Source organism: Anser anser (genome assembly GCF_964211835.1).
Source record: "Anser anser genome assembly, chromosome: 2".
Lineage (NCBI taxonomy): Eukaryota > Metazoa > Chordata > Aves > Anseriformes > Anatidae > Anser > Anser anser.
In genome coordinates, this window is record NC_139721.1 from 143957007 (window position 1) to 143974241 (window position 17235).

Here is a 17235-nt window from a genome sequence, read left to right on the forward strand (position 1 = left end):
TATTGCATGCATCTGACAACAAAAAATATAGAAGATATGAATATGTTAAACATTACAATCGTATAAAATTAATTTAACTAATCATAATTCGTATTGTAGAAAAACAGGAAATTACATATATCTGTCTCTGTAGCAAGTCATTTTATGACATTAAGAAATTCTCTCTGAAACTATCTTCCATTATGCAAAGATAAATGTTGACTCTTGGATATATAGGAGTCTTATCTTATGCACAAAATTGTCAAAAATGCTGTCGTTATTTACTTCAGAACATGTTTAAAGGCATTTATGTTTAAAAAAAATACATACCAAAGTTGAAGGTGAACATAAACCAGCTTTGGATCTGTTCATATCTTTTGTATAATTTTCAATACAAACAGGGCAAACCATCTGTAAGTGAAATGCCACTCATATACTAAACATGTTTCAAGACAGTGTAGCTTAAGACATACAAGTGGTATGTAAGAAACCAATATTAATAAAAGATTTTGAAAAGGATGCATTTTGTTGACTCATGTTGAGTATGGAATTGCAATCAGTGTATAATCCTTCCCAAATCAGAGGAATATGTTTTAGCTTGACTGTAGCTGAATTGCAAATCTTTTACATGGAGAGTTGAATATATTTGCAACTAAATTTGATATATGAATATATTTGATATATTTCCTTTATCAGGAGAATATCAATGGAAAATAATATTTTAACCTAGCATTTTGTTTGAGCATTCATTATGTTAGAGATGATAAACTCAAAACATTTTCAATTTGACAAGTTCCATTCATCTTTATTCTCCCTGAAATTCTTATTATGCTGTCAGAACAGCACAAAAGGGGACAAAACTCATACGATTCTGTATGAAGGAAATAAAAATAATTCTGTTTAAGACCAACTGCCACACAATAAATGAATTTTAAACATTTACACCTCTTATTTCTGTTTTGCCCAAATCCTTTTCTTAAGGGATTTTCTTAAGGGATCTCCAAGGCCAGTGTATTGTATCTCTAGCTTGCAAGAAGACAATCTGACCCGAGTTAGATACAATATGAAATTGTCCTAACCCAGGTCCATCCAAAGACTGAAGACCTCTCTGAAATATAAAAGATTTAAATTAAACCCAAAGGATTCTGAGTTACTGTTGTGTCTACTCCATTGATCAGGAAAGCAAAAAGTCTGTGCTAGTCCTCTACCTTAATCGAGAATATATCTTCCCCCTATTAAACTTCACTGGAAGTTTAATGGAGGATGAAAATTTCACTCTCAGGTGTTGTACCACTTGCATAAGAGGAAGATGGATAGCTTTTAACTTCATTAAGACTTCCAGTGAGAGTGCCCGCAGGACAAGAAACAGGCCAAACCTTATAGTTCCTGATCCTTCTACCTGCTATCAGGTGGGTACAAGGGGCTACAGTCTTAGTCTGAATTCACAAAGTGACTAAAAATTTGACATTATGGTTCATTCATATGCTGCAGATGTATGCTATGTTAACCTAGTGATGTATTCCAGTATTTCAAGGTACTATATATATCAAGGTACTATTTACATGTTATTTGTACACACAAATTATGCACACAAGATTGCACTGCAGGCAGCTGAGTTAATCCAGCTTTGCCGATCTGCCTCTGTTAGATTTACCATTTTCACTATCAAATATGTTTGACGTTATGGTATCAGCTGGCTTTTATGTCTTGTTATATTAGAAAGGTCAGAACAACTAGCGATAAAAACCAAGCATTAAATAAAATAACCCAGTTGCTGTGTCTTTACTTACTGTTTCACCAAAAGATGTACATTTAAGTGCTATTAACTGGTGTTGCAGGGTCTGTCTAAGAAACATCTCGTCCTTAATCGCATGTAGGCTGAAAGGATTTTAACATGAAATGAACTTATATTATGTTGTCGTTCTTAAGAATTACAATACATAAAATTAAAAACATATTAAAATTGATCTTTTAAAGTAACAAAATAACTATAATGATGTAGAAATTTGATTGATATTGACTCCAGAGCTGGAAATAAAAGAGACTCTTAAATATAAATGGAGGATAGCAGTTATATAATAAATATGGATGGAGGATAGCCTCAAGCTACCTTGTACGATTGTTCATCATTGTGAATTCAATTTCAGAGCACTTTCACAAGCAGTGGCTTGTCCTAGGAGAGTCTTCCATTTAAAATAACATTGGAATCAGAAAGCTGTCCATATCTTGCATAGCCTAAAGTTCAACTTCTATTTCATAAATTTCAGCTGATCAAAAAACCCTGCAGCTGAGTTCCTCTTATTTAAGGAAAGCAAACAGTCTATAAATTACTACCCACTGCTGTGCCCAAATAAAATTTTGTATTCCCTTAGATTTTGAAAATGAGAAAGTTGATTTCACTAATAATGAGTGTTAAGTTTGACTTTTAACTCTCCTTACTAAATGCACTAACCTTTGCCTCTTCTGTGGCATATGTTCTAAAACTATTGTGTATGTCCTGTGTATATTATTTCTATAGGGTGTCAGGTATTAAATCTTCAATTCTGGTCATTCTACAGATGGTCATTCTTTGTAAAGAGTCCCTTGATATTTTATAATAAGGATGCAATGGTAAAATGCATTTTATCAATGAACATCAAGTATGCTTGTGAATATGGCATCTCTTTTGAGGTATGAATGTATGTTACTTTTCTAAGAAAAAAAAGTTTGACAGTGAATGAATTGACAAATACACTCTGGTTTTAATTTGCTTTCATGCTACTGAAAAGATTGTGCTAATCACAACATAGCAGAAAACAAAAATAAAAGACCATATTAAAATGAAAAAAATTATATATAAATAACATGTCAATAGTCTGTATTTCTTTAACAGGTATACACAGCTGTCATAAATAAATAATTTTACACAAGTACCACAAACACCATGATACAGGAGTAGGTTGAGTAACAGAAAACAATGCTCTCTAGCACAAGTTCAAAATAACCACTTAGAGAAAATTTAGTTTTGTATCTTTTTCAGGCCTTAGGGGAAATAATTAAGCAAACACTATTGATCAGCAAAATTAGAAGAAATAACCCATAAATGTTCGGCAAACCATGGGACACATATACATTAAAATACCATTAATATATTACATTAAGTATATTCAATTAAATGTATGAGTAAAGTAACAGAATCTATGAAGTGGAAAAATCTATGGAGAGGTAGAATGCACCCTTTGAATTTAAACTACTGTCCTTTTCCTGTCTGTAAATTTACTAAAACTTTAACCACAGAGTACTGATACTTTATCTAATCAATGAAAATTGCTACCTAATTTCTCAAGGTCCAGCTCATGAGGTAATTTGAACAGCTGTAATTTTTTTTCCTCTTTCTTTACAAAGAAAGGTATTAAACTGCTGAAACAAACCTTTTTAATTAAGGTAAGCTCAAAAAAAAGTATTGGTTGATAAGAATTTTCCTTAAGTAAGGGTATTTAGTTTGGATGGTTTGGATTATTTTCCCTGGTATTTGTCATGAAAGTACAACTAGCAAAATACAGTCTCTTTTGCTTCAGAATAACCACAGAGAGTTCAGCTTCAGTTAAGTAATAACCAGAAGATGACTCGACATGATAATCAGATTTGGTCCTATATGACTCAAGTCTTTGATATTTATAAAGATTTTTTAAAAAGCTTGTATCATTAAAATAATAAATAAATACAAAAAACATTTTACATTAACTAGCACCTTTCACAACAATTATACCAGAATGCATAAAGATATCAGAAAGTCTGGAGTTCTGTGCCGTGTTTGTGTCTGGTTACAAAACCAGAACTTCATGGGCATTTCAGCTACAGATAGTAAAGTTAAAAGAAGTAAAGGAAAACTTAAATGGATATAATTGTTAACAAAAATGAAAGAGAATTGACATTAAAAGGACCAATTAAACATATTTACATTCGATGTTCTCTAGAAATTCTTCATCCATCAGGATGCACAGGTATTGATGATATTCATAAAACACATAGAAGTTCTTCTGGCCACAAGAGGGCTCACATATTTTTTATGTAAAATTTTAAAATATGAGTAGAATAAAATTATAATTTATGGATATGTGAAGCTAAATTCATGAGAAAATAATTTGCACTTCTTTAATAAGCCATCAGAAAAAAATAAGCAAAAATAAAGATGTTCCTATAGACTATGTGTATCTCACCAGTAATTGGCTTTTTATCAAAAGTAATACATTTCTATGATACTACTACGATTAGCTATATATAAAATGACAAATACATCTCCTATTTAAGCAAGTAATTTTAATAGTCTCTGTTAAAAAATCCGCTAGAACCAACCTATTTAGGTAACACAGTAAATACCCATTAAGATAGACCCGAGTAGATAACAATAATAGAAATTTGTTTTTCTACAGAGACTTGCATTATTACTAAGAACACTGATAACACTGTCATTATATTATCGTTATATCAACATAACGTATTCTCACAATTTTTAGATGAGAGGATAACTTGGGGCCTAATTCAATGAATAATTAACAAGAAACTCTCCACTGACCTTAGAGGTATTGTATCAAACTGCACAAGCACAAAGTACAGTACAGTTTGATGTGCAATGGATGTACCTTCATTACAGTTCACCATTTGTAGGACAGGAATTACTGTATTTCCACACCTTTGAGCAATGTTGTGGAGATTAAAAAAAAACAACAAAAGCAAAAAAACAAAAAACAAAACCAACCAACCAACCAAACAAACAAACAAAAAAACAGCAAAAGAGCTGTCCAAAATACAGTAGAATGTGCAGTTGGAGGCAAATTTTATACTCTAAAATATGGTATCAGTCCAGTTGGATTTGATACGAGCTTGAAATTCTGAAAAAAAAATCTCAGAAAGAATAAATACAGTGTTTACAAGGTTAGATAGATTCCTTCCGGACTCTCTAAATTTGAAATTAGTTTGTCTGATTCATCCCTAGAATAGTAGCAAAGATATCACCAAGAACGTCTTAAGGTCATCCAGCATCTGCTAGGGCTCTCATATTCTGCCATACTAGGCAACATACGCAAACTACTTTTGGCTACAAATCCTGCAGTTTCCACATCTTATCCCAAAGCTTTCAGACTCCAGTTCCTATGTTCTCAGTAGGGACTGAAAGCTCTGACAACTCTTGCTGGAAGTGAGACTACCAAGGTTTTCCACCCCAAGTGCTGTGGAGTTCAGTCCTAGTAAATCCTGCTTGTTTCTTCAGAGACTAAAAATCCTGAGTGGATGTCAATACATTGGATACACGCTACTAAATATTTTTCTGGATGGAGAAAATCACAGCCCAGAAAGATGCCACACAACTTGTTGACCACACTGATCAGTACTAGTGCCCTCCAGAGAGGACTTGTTACATTCATATGGGTCCATATTGGTCCCATGGGACACTACTGTGGATTTTAGATATTCTTAATCTGTAGTTTTCTACCTAAAATAGCACTGAACTACATCATGGCCTATGAAAATGGTGTCAAACAAATATGTTGCATACGTGCAGCCTGATGTTATGTGGGTGTATTTGAAAACTCAAGTGTTCTAGAGATAGAAGCAGGGGACTGCACAATGCTGAGTGAGCCAAACCTAGTGCCGTCTAATCTGTACTGCCTACAGGAAACAAACAAGCACCAGAACTGCTCTAGGGCTTTATCTTGATGAAGTGGTTGCTTTAATCCAAGTGAGTGAAGCAGTAGACATACACTGAGGCTGACTGTGTTACCTACCCTAGGGTGTTACCTACCCTAGAAGCACCATAAGGCTTTTCCAATTAACAGGATTTGTGCTAGAACCAGCTTTAGACTAAGGGAATTCATAGCTTTTCCAAGGTTTTCAACTTCAGTCACAACTTCATAGCAAATCAGGAAGCTATGTCGTGAGCAGTTATGCTGGAGCTGTGTGACCCAGAAGCACAGTTCTCAACAGGTCTCCGTGACTGAGCAGCGTTCCATGGGACCCTTAGTGTTCACTGGCTGGAAGTTCATTACATTTGACAATGAGAAAATTTGTGAGTTTCAGCAAATCAGCATGTTTCAGCCCAAATACTTCAGAGTGCAAAGAAGGAAGATGAAGATTGTAGAGAGGCTGGATATAGCAAAGAAGACCATCTGAGTAAAAGTGTATGTTCTAAAGAAAACTGCAACTGCATGAAAAAACAGATTAAAGCACTGTTATTCTGGGATAGAGAAAAGGAAGTGACAGAAAAGTATGAAACAAGGGAGATGAAAAAGATTGCTGGGAAAAAGGAGCATTAGGAAAGAAGACACAGAGAAACAAATTGGGTAATGAACCAGAGTATTAACAGCTTAAAATCTCATTCAAGCCTGCCAGAGAAGGCAGGCTTAAAGAAACATGTAGTCTAAAAGCATGAACACCAGTTCAATTTTTAAAAATGTTGAGTACTATTAGCAAAATCATGCAAAATTACCTGTCTGAAGTGTTTATGGTTGTTACAAGCAGGTGAACAAAATTATTGCAGTTATTTATTTTCAATTTTTAGACTTAGCTATTATGTCCTCAGATGTTAATGACTAGGTAACTGGACAATATATTTAACTACTTTCATTTTCATGAATATAATTTGCAAAGTCTATAGACCTTTTTTTATAAATGTGATCGATGGAGTTATAATACTAAACCTGTTTTGTAGAATCTGGAATTTCTTTTTCCATATCATATTACATTGCTCAACTTCCTTTCTAAGATAGAAGAAAGTATAAAAAGAAGTAGTTAAATGTAGGGGCTTCTTAAATGTCTTCAAAGCCCATCTTAAAAATATTGGCTACTACCTTGCTGTGGTTTGCCTTTCTTGACCTTTATATTTCTTCAGTTTCTCATTTTCTGCAGTCAGGGTCTTTTCAGCAGCTTGCTGCTCAGGTGCTACGCATGTTATCTAAATGTAAGTAAAACACTGTTTATTTTCTTAGTCAACTTTGTAAAAAACAAATACAAAGTTTTGCTCATATGCAGTGCTGTTCTTGGGACAAGTTTTCCTATTTTGGGCTGTTTGATATTTCCAGTACTCCATTAAAAAAAAAAAAAAGGGTCTTATAACCTAAATTCACAGTCGGCTCATTTTTTCATTTGTTTCTAAGGGCTGTGACAAGCAATATTTTGGCAACTGTAACAAAAACAGCACTGTGGGTATATAAATGCAATCTTGTCCTCCATTTATGTGTCTGAACCTCATCTTAACTGCTATCAGTGGTAAAATTACTGTTGCCTTAAATGGAGGAGTATTCAAGACCTATCACTACAAATTTTCCATAGCAAAACCAGCAGCGTGTGGAAATACACGGTCAAGAAATTAGAACGAAGAATTGAACTCTTGATTCTTAGACCTAACCCTGATTTTCATGATTGTGTCTATTCTGGGCCCAGGAATAATTCCTAATCTTTGGTGTTGTGTGGATGTTCTGACTCAAATCAGTCCCACATCAAGGGTAAGAGCAAGGAAAAACCAGGTGCATGGATTTAGAAGGAAGCTATGGTCAATTTCCAGTCTGGGTGACTGGATGGAAGTATTTATGCGGGTGCCAATAGAGCACCCCCATCACTCAGCTTAGGCACAGTCTGTGTGACCTTGGATCTTTACTCTCCTTTCTGGGATTCTGATTTCTATTTCCTTAAATGTCATGAGAAATTCTATGAGGTCCTGGGATAAAGCTGCTACATAAATGTCTACTCATAGCATTACTTTAACACTAAAAGGTAAAAGAAGCAGTAGTTCTGTGACATCCACAGACTTTAAAAAGGGTCAGTGTGTATATACATAGATGTAAAAATAAATAATATATAGACGATCATATTAGCTTGTAATAATTAAAAGATCATCTTGTCAGTAAGTTCATTCTTTTGTTTTGTAAGGTATTTGTAAAGGAGGCTGAGGGGAGACCTCATCACTCTCTACAACTACCTGAAAGGAGATTGCAGAAAGGAGGGTGTTGGTCTCTTTTTTCAGGTAAGAAGCAACAGGACACAAAGAAACAGTCTCAAGTTGCACCAGGGGAGGTTTAGATTGGATATTAGGAAGAATTTCTTCATAGAAAGGGAGCTAAAGCATTGCACAGGGAAGTGGTAGAGTGGTAGAGAGGGGTGGGGACCCCTGAAGGTATTTAACAGACATGTGGACGTAGCACTAAGGGAAATGGTTTGGTGATGGGACTCAGTAGGTCAGGCTATGGTTGGACTCGATGAGCTTGAATGTCTTTTCCAACCTAAGTGATTCATAGAATGGTTTGGGTTGGAAGGGACCCTTAAAGATCATCTAATTCCAACCCCCCTGCTGCTTCTTCACACCTCACACAAATAAATATTCTGTCTTCCAAGAGAGACATTTAATCCCTGTTACATTTCCAGGGTTCTCCATACAGGCATACTGGACATGGATCTGGTAAATCAAATACATTATACACCTGTCTGCTTGAACAGAAAATTCAAACTGTCAGTATTGTTTTGTATTAATCCTATCCAGATCAAATCATCATTTTGTTTTTTCAGCTGCAGATACATTCCACTTTCTTTCAAATACACATGCTGGTAGCTATGTGGCCAGTTCAGAGGTGTAAACACCAGAATTAAAGAATAGATAGCACTGCAGAGTTATCAGGCCTTTTTAAATAAAGGAAAGTCATTTTTATCTACATACTATGAAAAAAAATCAAATGAAATTAATTGTAAATATTAATTATTACTAAATGACTGCAAAAACAATCACGTGATCAAACTCTCCTTTCTCACATTGTTTTTACACTGGTGTGACGTCCCGGATTTGTGGCAATATAGCTGGGCAAATGGAGAGTTTCTAAAAATAGAAACAGGCCCATTGTAACTATACATAAAATAGCAAACCAGGCAATCATTGTGCAAAGGAGCTCTAAAGTCACAAGCTTATTTTTTTTTTTTCCTTCTGATTCTTTTTAAAGATCAGAGCTCCTTGAAATACAAGGCAAAGAGGCTCCTGTAACCCTTACTGATCCCCTCACTTACTGCTGGGACATGTCAGGGTAGAAGGGACCACATCTAATGACTTCCCCTAATCTGAAGATTCCTAGCTCTAGGAGTGATCCCCTGAGGAAGCAGTGGCACTGAACTCCTGTTCAGGATGGCAGTCAAAAAGAAATGAATGAGAGTTGCACCTGTGCTTCCTTATTTTACGTCAAACTTTAAAAGTAATGCTAACAGTAGCTACTTTTTAGGCTTCAACTTGTTCAATTTTAAATGTGTGAATTCCCTTCCATTGTATTTTTCCAACTCACTCTTTTTCCTCATTGCAAACCATTACCCTGTTTCTCATTAGATCACTTCAACCCCAACTGTTTTGATATTCTACTATTTTTTTTTTTAGTTTCTTTCTCTGAAATCTGTGTATCTGTCAAAACTATGCTCTTCCTCTCTGAACAGAAGAGCAAAGCTCTTTGCAAATATGGAAAGCAACCATAAACTGGATGAAAAATCATCTTCTGAAGGTGAGACTCCAGCTCCATTTCAAGAGCATATCCAACTGATCGAACCATATTCCTAACACAGAAGGAGTCTTAATATCTTGATCAGAAAAGTTCTTGCTATTTAAACTGTATTTCTTATCCATCAGTTTTAAAACCTAAGGCTTAGTTAAGATTGTATTCAGATTTATATATAAAATAGCTAAGAAACACTAAACATTATAGGCATGTTCCAACCACTTGGAATAGTAGTGCATTTTCATTTTTGCTTTTCAAAATTGGGAATGTATCATTTTAGGTATTTATTGTTGTCAGTCATTCAACTCATTGCAGACTGACTGAAGCTAATGAAACAAATTTCTGCCCCCTATTCATCTACCCAATGAAACATGGGTGAAGGGCTGAGAAACTATTGCTTTCTTCCTTCCATTAGATTTAACTTCTCATGTGCCTTCATTTGTTTTACATTAATGTTGTTCATAGTAGAAGACCCATAAGCCTACTGACTAATCTCCACTGTGAGCCTGAGCTCTCGACAACCACCCTTGGTACATATGCACGGTCTTTGGGCTGCCTCAACACATGGCCATCTGTCATGATTGCATGGAGCCTCTCCACAACTGGGTCGGACCCTTGCCTGAGGGCATTAGGGTCCAGACAATGCTGGTATAGATGAACAGTTTGGTTAACACTACAAGGGCCATCTGTTCTACAGGAAATCCTTTCTCTGTGTCATTAATGAAGTATTTGTAGCACATAACTATATATTTATTTACTTATGTAAGCTTTTATATAATAGGAATTATGACGGCATGTTATTTGGAACCAAATAGAACAACTGGCAAAAATACCTGATTTTATTACATACATCAAGTCTACCTGATACACCTGTTAATAGAGATGAAAACCAACCATATATTTAGCAGAGGAAGTAATTAATTAGCTATGGTTTCAGCATGGTTATAACACCTCACTACCTCAGGCAATGTAAAAGAACTGAACTTGATCTAAACATTGCCTCCTGAAAATCAAAATATGAATCCTATTGAACAAGGATTCCAAAATTTAACTTTGGTAGGAAAATTCTGCTCTTCTGTAGCATGAGTTAGTATATAACATATTATTATTATTATGATGATAATAATCATATTTCAGGAAAGACATTTCACATATTTCTGTATGTAATCAAATACGTAATTAATCTCTAGCAAATTAAGCATAGACAGAATTTAATAACTGAAGTTTTTCATGCTCACTATGCTTTCCATCCACTGTTCAAATAGACTCAGCTTTCAGACACTGGAAATGCAACTTCTTCATTAGGAAAAAATACATCTAGGAAGGAGCACTTGGCAATTTTGGTCAAACGTCTCCTTACTGCCAATCTCATTTTCATCTTTAAAGGTGAAAGTTTGAAATATAACATATACTACTTAGAACAAAAATCCATTCATATTACCAGAAAGTATTTCACCCTGGGCAAGACTCCTAATTGCCTGAACGGTTCTAAACGTGAACACTGTTGACTGAACAGCTAAAAAGGCCCGGCTGGAGAGGGATGAACATGCATCATGGAGAGGGATGAACATGGGGCTTGACAGATTTTCACTTTCTACCTAATGTAGAGGAGTGTTCTAAATATCAGACACAGTGACCTGGGAATCTTCCATTTTGGGGAATTTCAAGAGTCTTCTTCCTTCTTGCATAAATTATGAAATTACAATTACTTCAGCCACTGTAAAAAATAAAATTAAAAAAAAATCTAGAAGTTGTACGTATGTATGTACTAGCCAAAGGTTACCGCCCTCTTTTTGGATGTACTTACAGCTTCCGCTGCTTGCAATACAAGTGGCATCAAAATGGTTTTATAAATTTCTGTTAAGATCTTATGGAAAATTAATTCCTTTTAGTTTAGTTAAGTTCAAAAAAAAAAAAAAAAAAGGCAAACTTGAGTGAACCTCAATACTATCAACAGAACAGATTTCAACACTAATAATTATAATGCTATTGTAAGACTTTGCAATAACATTGAGTAAACCTTGAAGAATATAAATACTGAGGAAGAAAACCATTTGGTCTGTATTAAATACTAGGATTTAAGGGATGAATTTAGGGAATATAGAGAACAGAATGAACCCAAGAAATGGAATTAAAAATAAAAGTAATGAAGCTATGAAACAGATTTCAGGAGAACTGTGGCAATCCTCTTTGACACTCTTTCTGCTCTACTATTATATCCTTCTCACCATTACATTACTTAAATATGAATTATTTGCTCTAAATGGATGAAATAACAAAAAAATATTCAGTAAGATAAACCTCCTCATTGATGGCACTAGCTAGAATGATGTACTTTTCCATTTCCATTTTACTGTTTTCCTACTAAATACTATTTCTTCTTGTATCTACCTCTTATTTTGTCAACAGTGCAGTATGCAGTCATCTGCTGCCACTGAAACCGAGTATAAGCAGATATCTTATTATTTTCAGTATCTTCATTCATAACAAAATGGATTTTCCAGTGTAAATACAATCCCCATCTAGATACATAAAAATTTCTAAGGCGAATGCAGGTGTCCCCTGCTCTACCTACAAAACAAAATTACACAACCAAATTCGCTACAATATAAACACTGAGCAAAATATCAGCTAACACCATATGTGTACTTAATAGTAATTGAATAGTAATTTAACTTTATTGACTGTACTGTTGTGTGCTCCTTCAAACCCACATTCAAAAAATTAAAAAACCCTATACAGCAGAAACGTACCGATATCATTTACTGTTCTATTCATTAACAGTAGATTATACCTTTAAAACACTTAAGGCCATGTCAAAGTCTATGTGGTTTCTGAGAGGCACCATCCTCCCAGAGCTGTAGAGTTATGGGCAGGATGCCAGGTTAGGCCTGGACATCCACAGAGTGGCCCTTGGGATGGCCACTGAAGAGTGGTCAGGTCTGGGCGTTTATCCTCTTACTTCAGAGATTGAAGGGGATAAACGTGCTTTGCTCTTTTTTTTTTTTTTTTTAAAGGGTGTGTGGAGGAGTGGAGGAGGAATGTTCATGTACTCTCTTGTAGGATCAATATTGATCAATATCAATACCAAACAATACAGGTTTAATAATTTTTAATTCACCAAGTCAGAATCCTACTGTCTTTGATATGTTTTAAAGCACAATAGCAATTATGAAGGGTTCTGGACACCAGAAAGAACAACTGTAAGAGTAGTAGAAAACCATAATAGAATTATGATTATTATGGATGGTATACCCTTAGACATTCAGCTAATAGGGAAAAAGAAAAGAGAAAGATTGTGAAACAGCAGCACCAGATTGGTCAAAAAATAGCCTATGGCCAAGGATAATAAATGGTAGAACAGGAGAATCAATAATTAAAAGGAATACAGAAAAATGTAAGCAGTGTTTCAAACTCCTCAAAACATTTCTAACAGGAGAAAAAACAGGATAGGTCATTTTAAAGGTTAAACTATAATCAAGATCTCCTTCAGTTCCTCAGGTACTCCTGACATGTTTCTAACAGGAAAATTCACAAAATACTAAAAGAAGCAAGAGGAAAAAAGGGCATTTGCAACCACAAAAAATATACCTAATAAAATACTGAAGAAACTGAAATTGTCATTTTATCAAAGTGTACTGGGATAAAAGATGATATCTGAAGAATGATTCATGCACAAATTTTAAGTGCTATTTTTCAGTATAAGTTGGAATTTTCTTTTAACTTTTCAGTTTCATATCTTTCCTTCCCTGCAACTGCCCATATTACCTGTAGCTTAAAGCTCTACTCTTCAAACAGAGCAGCCCAACACTCAGAAAGGTTTGCTGGAAAGTCGAAGCATAAGCATGTAGAAACATCTAGACTTTTTGAGCATGGAAATGTTGTAAGTATTGCCTACAGTTCATCATCCCCTCACCTCTCAACATCACAGCTGTATCAACCAAGTTTCTCATGAAGATCTGTTTTTTCAAACCCCGTGTAATCTTTAGGGGGTAGGATATGCATGACCAGGGAAAATTCTATAGCAAGACTGTTCTCATAGTATCTAAGGATCTTTTCTGGTGGGCTTTGGACAAAAATCTCCTCGTGCTTGACAAGGAAATTGTCCTTAAAATGAAAAATGTTTTGTAGATAGTACAGAGGCTGAATTTCTGTTGGAATTTTATGTTATTGCTATTGAGATTGAAATTCCATGTTGTTGCTGTGAAGATTTTACTGTATGATTAAATTTTTAGGGCAAGTAGAGATCTGGGTACATTTCAAACCAGTACTTAAATGATACCAAATGCACTACATATGGGTAGAAAGTAAATTCTTTAGTAAAGGATATTCCTCTATGCTTATAACATTTGAGATGTAACTCAGTAACAAATAGATAATTACTAATGGTATACCATTTTTTGTTTTAAGACAATCAAATATCACTTTCAAATATGACACGTTTCAACTAACCTAGATGTTCAGTTAATCTCAACATATAGCTTGTTCTCAATACATGCTGCAGATTTCCAAATCTAACTCTAATTAATAGGATATGTCAAATAACTGTTGAAGGAAATCCAACTTCAAAAAGTGAGGCTGATTAACACATTGATTTAGATATTAACTTCTAAGCGTCATGAGTTCTTTTTATTTATTTATTTATTTATTTATTCTCCTGTTATTTAAACTTTTAGGAAGATCATAGCTATCAATAATCCTTTACTCAAAGGCATTGTGAAACTTCAATCTAACTTTAGGGATAATAAAACATTAAAAAATCCTTCTTTTTTATAATGGTTCTCTATGTTTATTCCGATATAAAAATATTTTGCAAAAGTTAAAGAATGTCCTCAAATATATATACATTTTCAGTCAAATATTTTTCTAAAATACATACAATATAACTCATAGCAAAAGAGAAATCCAAACCGTTCAACTTTCCTCACACTTTTGGTGAATGACAGGATGTGGTACTACATACAGATGATAAATTATATTTATTTGATTATAATCACATCCATAAAACTCATGGTAGAGTGATGGTTTAAATAATTCAAAAAACTAACTCTAATAGATTCACAGTGCTAACCATTCTTACAAAGGAGCAAAGTACAAGTTTTAAAGGAAAACCTTCAAATGTTAAAAGATTTCTCCGTATTACTCTCACATGTTCTTATACTTAAAGGATTCCAAATCTGGCAAGTGAGTAGAAGGACTTACAAGAACAGGCTGTCTTTGGAAATTGAGGACAACTTATATAAGGCAGACCACACTTTCTCTCTCTCTCTGTAAATCCAAGAAGTGTTTTTGATCATTCATGAAAAAATGAGATCATAAATGGAAAATAACTCCTTTAACATCAATAGTAATATAAAGACATATATTTTACTTATAAAATCATTGAGGCCATTGCCACAGGAATCCCCTCCCATGCCATTTCAAATGAAACTAGAGTCTCATAAAGGACAAATTAATTCCCTAAATGAACTGCTTTGTGGAGTTAATATATTTATTTGACCATGGGCATATTTTAAAGTGTTTGGATGGTGGATGACAATAGGCTTTTCAAAACTACACTAAGCTTTAAAGCCATTCAAAAAAATTAGTTATGTAGTCACGAATATTTTATTTGCAGACTCTCGCCAATCTTTCCTTTCATCTCAAGATAATTCAATGATTTCTTAATATCTTTGAGCAGCCTTTCAGTACTGACATATATTCATATGTACATATACACATAAACATACGCATACACATGCATACACATACACATACATTTACTATATATATATAGGATGCATATGTTGTTGTTGCTTGAAGACTGGGACAAATTAAGTGCATACATTTGCAATAATAACCAACCATACCTCACGACAAGTATAAAAATGTGGATAAACTACAGGATCTTTGTGACAGGTTATCTCAGCTGATTCTCAAGAGCCTCTCAGCACTATTTAGACCCTACCAAGGATTTTCCTGTTAGCTAGTAACTCAGGTGAGAGCTTTAACCAAATGCCCTAGCAGCATTTTAAACTCTGCTTCTATTTCTACAGTTCCTTCAGGATCACATCCTACTTAGTAAATCTTGATGAAGTAAAGGAAATATTTTTCTTGTGGATGAACTTGATTCTCAGCTTAAGAAACTAAGAAATAAAAGTTTATTCAATACATGGAGTATCTTTTAAAAACTTGCAGTGCTGTGCAGCACAGTAACCTGTTGGTCTTCTGCAATACTATGGCATGTACATAAGGTAGACCTTGTGCTGCTTTTGGTCTTCAAATATGTAGGTATTTCGTCAAACAGCATCCCAGTTTTCTGTCTCTGCTTCTTGTATTTTTGTAGACAAAATGCCCGTGGACAAAACTAGGATTTGGGGTCTAGTGTTATAAATGGTGATCAGTATTTTTAGCTACTTAGGCAGTAAAACGGTAACAAAAGGATTTCTTCCAGCAGATTCTTACCTTGTAAATTGAACTGATTTCAGATGGACAAACCTTGAGCTAGGCTTAGTGACTAATTATATCTGTCAAACATCATGACCTGTGATCTGCCATGTTCACTCTATCTAGATTAAAATGCAAGAAACAGCCAGGAACATTTAAATTCAAAGGGGCAGTGAGTGGAGGATAAGGACCAAGCCTAGGGGTGTTGTTATTTAACTCCATTTAGATACAATGGAAAAAAAGAGTAAAAGAGTAAAGTTGTAATGAGAGTAGAGTCTTACCAGTACAGTTTAACAGAATTATTTAATTACTCAGCTGAAACACGAATATGGATTTTAGAGAAAAGAGTGGAAAAACTAGATTAAGACAAATAAAATAGAGGTATAACACAAGCAGAACACTTTGCAATATTAGCTAAAAAAAATCTGTTTGTATTTTACTTAAAAAAGATAATTGAATACTTCTTTCTGTGCCACAAACAAGGCATCTTGCAGTTTTGTCTCAGTGTTATCTCTCTTCTCCTTCTGCTGCTAAAATGAACCACCAGGAAATATGAACAAAATTATATGCATAAACTTTTGGAAAAAGTCTAATATCAACTCTTTGTTATAATTTATTAAAAATATTAAAATTAGAATACAAGAAGTATTCTCTAAATAGGATATTCAAAAGGCAAGTGACTTTTTGCAGATATAAATTTAATTGTGTTACCACTTTTGATCTATGGCAGTGAAAAACTATTTTTCAGTTCACAGATGGGGGACATGATAATTGGAGAGAAAAACACTTTTTCTTCGAAAACTCTGTTGGATATGAACTGGGACTGTTAACAACATCAGAAAGTGACAGCAACTCTTGGCTTGCACTGAGTTGTAACAAAGCCAGTAATTTCTGTGTTACTGCTCAACATTGATCATAAATTTGTATTACTCAAATGAGAGGAAAGCAGAAATATTGTTTACAAATAATGAACCCCCCAAATATTGAGAGAATCATGAAAGCGGGCAAGAGGGGAAAAACATTTAAATCAACATTTTCCCCTAAGATTTATTCCAGAATTTTACTATTGATTCAAATTTGTGTACTTCTTTATTGATTTTGTTTTGTAATTGTTCATCTAACATTATTATATTTTCCAGGATTCAAGCTATTAGGAAATATCATTTTATATCACTTTCTAACATTTCAATTTCTTTTAATGAAGTCAAAATATGCAGAACTACAAGAATTGCTTTTAAAATTGCTAGTACTTAGAGATCTTCTGAGAGTGTAAATGCTCTATTCCAGTCATATGTCATGGGATTTATATTTTCAGGATTTATATATTCCAACC

General features: G+C 34.2%; 1 protein-coding gene across 1 annotated transcript in view; it reads right to left on the reverse strand.

Moving 5' to 3' along the window:
- Positions 1-759: 759 nt before the first annotated feature.
- The window catches only part of LOC310895560 (uncharacterized protein C10orf67, mitochondrial), a gene marked incomplete at both ends in the record, with an annotated part of 38815 nt that continues 22339 nt past the window's right edge, over positions 760-17235 (reverse strand). Inside the window, 4 exons of the mRNA XM_083827029.1 lie at positions 760-810; positions 1770-1857; positions 6654-6713; positions 6804-6907. Of these exons, the coding sequence (XP_083683155.1) occupies positions 760-810; positions 1770-1857; positions 6654-6713; positions 6804-6907 (303 nt within the window). The remainder of the gene's footprint in view (positions 811-1769; positions 1858-6653; positions 6714-6803; positions 6908-17235) is intronic.